At 60.8% G+C, this 2,416-nt stretch overlaps 1 protein-coding gene across 1 annotated transcript in view; it reads left to right on the top strand.

Annotated features, from left to right (window-relative positions):
* The window catches only part of HUNK (hormonally up-regulated Neu-associated kinase), a 53,855-nt gene that overhangs the window by 47,020 nt on the left and 4,419 nt on the right, over positions 1-2,416 (top strand). Inside the window, exon 10 of the mRNA XM_015560279.1 lies at positions 1,424-1,586. Within this exon, the coding sequence (XP_015415765.1) occupies positions 1,424-1,586 (163 nt within the window). The remainder of the gene's footprint in view (positions 1-1,423; positions 1,587-2,416) is intronic.

The raw sequence follows: 2,416 nt of genomic DNA, 5'->3' as shown, positions 1-2,416 counted from the left end.
CCTCCGTGGATCTCCACGAGGCGAGAGGGAAATGCCGCCACAGGTCAACCTTACAGTCGGCGTGCCGGTCAGTCCGCTGGACGTCCGGCCGGACAGCCTCCCGCCCCTCCCGCTAGCTCTGGGCAGGGAGGACGGGGAGGTGGTGAGACGGGCAGTTAGACCACAGCGGCCTCCACGCGGATGACAGGACTTACTGGTTCCACCTCGCGGTCCGGACCGTTTTCCCGTCGTGTCGTCCACGCGGAGGAGAACACAGTTCAGGGCCGACTGCTCCTGAGGGAGGGAGGGAGGCCCCGTGTGGCCGGGTCAGCAGGCAGCGGGGTGGAGGGCGGAGCTGGTTCTGCAGAGACGGTGTCTGCCTGCCCCTGTCCCTCCTCTCCCGCCGCCCCTGGTGCGCCCACACCCAGACCGCCCAGTGAGGGGGGCTGACTGAGTGTGCCCACGGGTGGATGGCCAGGGCCAGGTCACCAGGCCGTCATCTGATTGGTCAGGCTGATGGTACGAGGCTGCGGTCTGATTGCCCAAGGTTAGGTGCATGGGCGGGGCCTGATTGGCCAGGGGCAGGGCCCCTTCACCAGGTTGTTTCAAACACTGAGCCTAAGTGTTGAGCGTTTTGGCAATCTTCAAGTCATTGTATTCTTTTTTTTAAGTTTTCTAAAACAAAAAGTGTATATTGATTTGAGAGAGATGAAGAGAGAGAGAGAGAAACATGAATCAGCTGCCTCCTGCACGCCCCCTACTGGGGATCGAGCCCACAACCTGGCACGTGCCCTGACCGGGAATCGAACCGCGACCCTCACCCTGTGTAGAGGGCACCTTCACCCTCTGCCGCAGGCGGCTCAGCTGTGGCTGGGCAACGGGACTTACATGTGTGATCAGTGCTCACCTCTGAGCCACTGCCGGGCAAGCTGATAATGTTGTATGACCTGGGAATGATATAAATTTCCAAATGGCCCCTGGCAGAAAGAGGTTCCCCATCTGTGATCTAAAAGATGCAGGCTGCGGTGTTTTAGGAATGACATATCACAATGCTGGGGTTTAAATACTTAGGAAGGAAGGAGAGAAGGGAAGGAGGAAGGAGAGGAAGAAAGGAGTGTTCACATGGCACATCAGCGTTTAGGGTCGTCACACCATCCCCTCGACCTCTGTCTATGTGGCCTTTCCCTGAATGGCAAGTCAGGTGAATGACCGTGGGGCTGTCCTGAGTGTCTGGGCGCCCCTCCCAGGCCTCAGTGGACTGTCCCCGTGTCTGGGCGCCCCTTCCTGGGCCTCGGACTGGCCCCCGTGTCTGGGCGCCCCTTCCTGGGCCTCAGTGGACTGTCCCCGTGTCTGGGCGCCCCTTCCAGGCCTCGGACTGGCCCGTGTCTGAGCTCCCCTCCTGGTGGGGGGCAGGGGGGAAGAGTTGACGCAGCCCGTCCCGCAGAATCTCGCTGGCCGACCTGAGCCCCAGCGTCGTGCTGCACATGACCCAGAAGCTGGGCTACAAGAACAGCGACGTGATCAACACGGTGCTGGCCAACCGCGCCTGCCACATCCTCGCCGTCTACTTCCTCCTGAACAAGAAGCTCGAGCGCTACGTGTCAGGGGTGAGTGGCCTCATGTCCGTGGCGGGGGGTGAGTGGCCTCGTGTCCGTGGCTGGGGGGAGTGGTCTCGTGTCCGTGTTGGGGTGAGTGGCCTCGTGTCCGGGCGGGGTGATACGTGTCAGGGGTGAGTGGCCTCATGTCCGTGGCGGGGGGTGAGTGGCCTCGTGTCCGTGGCTGGGGGGAGTGGTCTCGTGTCCGTGTTGGGGTGAGTGGCCTCGTGTCCGTGGCGGGGTGAGTGGCCTCGTGTCCGTGTGGGATGAGTGGCCTCGTGTCCGTGTGGGGTGAGTGGCCTTGTGTCCGTGTCAGGGATGAGTGGCCTCGTGTCTGTGTGGGGTGAGTGGCCTCGCAAGTGCATGTCCCTCCATGGACAAGGCACTGGGATGATGGCCTTTCCCACAGCTGACTCGGGGTCTGTGCTGTGCATTCACCCTGAGGTGAGGCTTACTGTCCCGAACGGGGATACGACGGTAGCAACCACGCCAGCCGGTTTGGCTCAGTGGGTGGAGTGTCGGCCCGAGGACTGAAGGGTCCCAGGTTCAGTTCTGGTCAAGGGCAGGTACCTTGGTTGCAGTCTCGATCCCTGGCCCTGATTGGTGCACCTGTGGGTAGCAGCTAATCGATGTGTCTCTCACATTGATGTTTCTCTCTGTCTCTCCCTCCCACTCTCTAAAAAAATCAATGGAAACATGTCCTTGGGTGAGGAGTAACAGAAAAGAAAAAGAAAGAAAGAATCAAGAAACTGGCCTTTACTGGTGGGGCCGGCAGGGACGAGGGCTGCGTGTGGGGGAGTGAATAACCCACGTCTGCAGCCTGTGCACAGCTCAGAGGGCGT

The sequence above is a fragment of the Myotis davidii genome, unplaced genomic scaffold, assembly GCF_000327345.1.
Source record: "Myotis davidii unplaced genomic scaffold, ASM32734v1 scaffold170, whole genome shotgun sequence".
In the NCBI taxonomy this organism is placed as follows: Eukaryota; Metazoa; Chordata; class Mammalia; order Chiroptera; family Vespertilionidae; genus Myotis; species Myotis davidii.
This window is presented reverse-complemented; position numbering and strand designations above follow the sequence as displayed.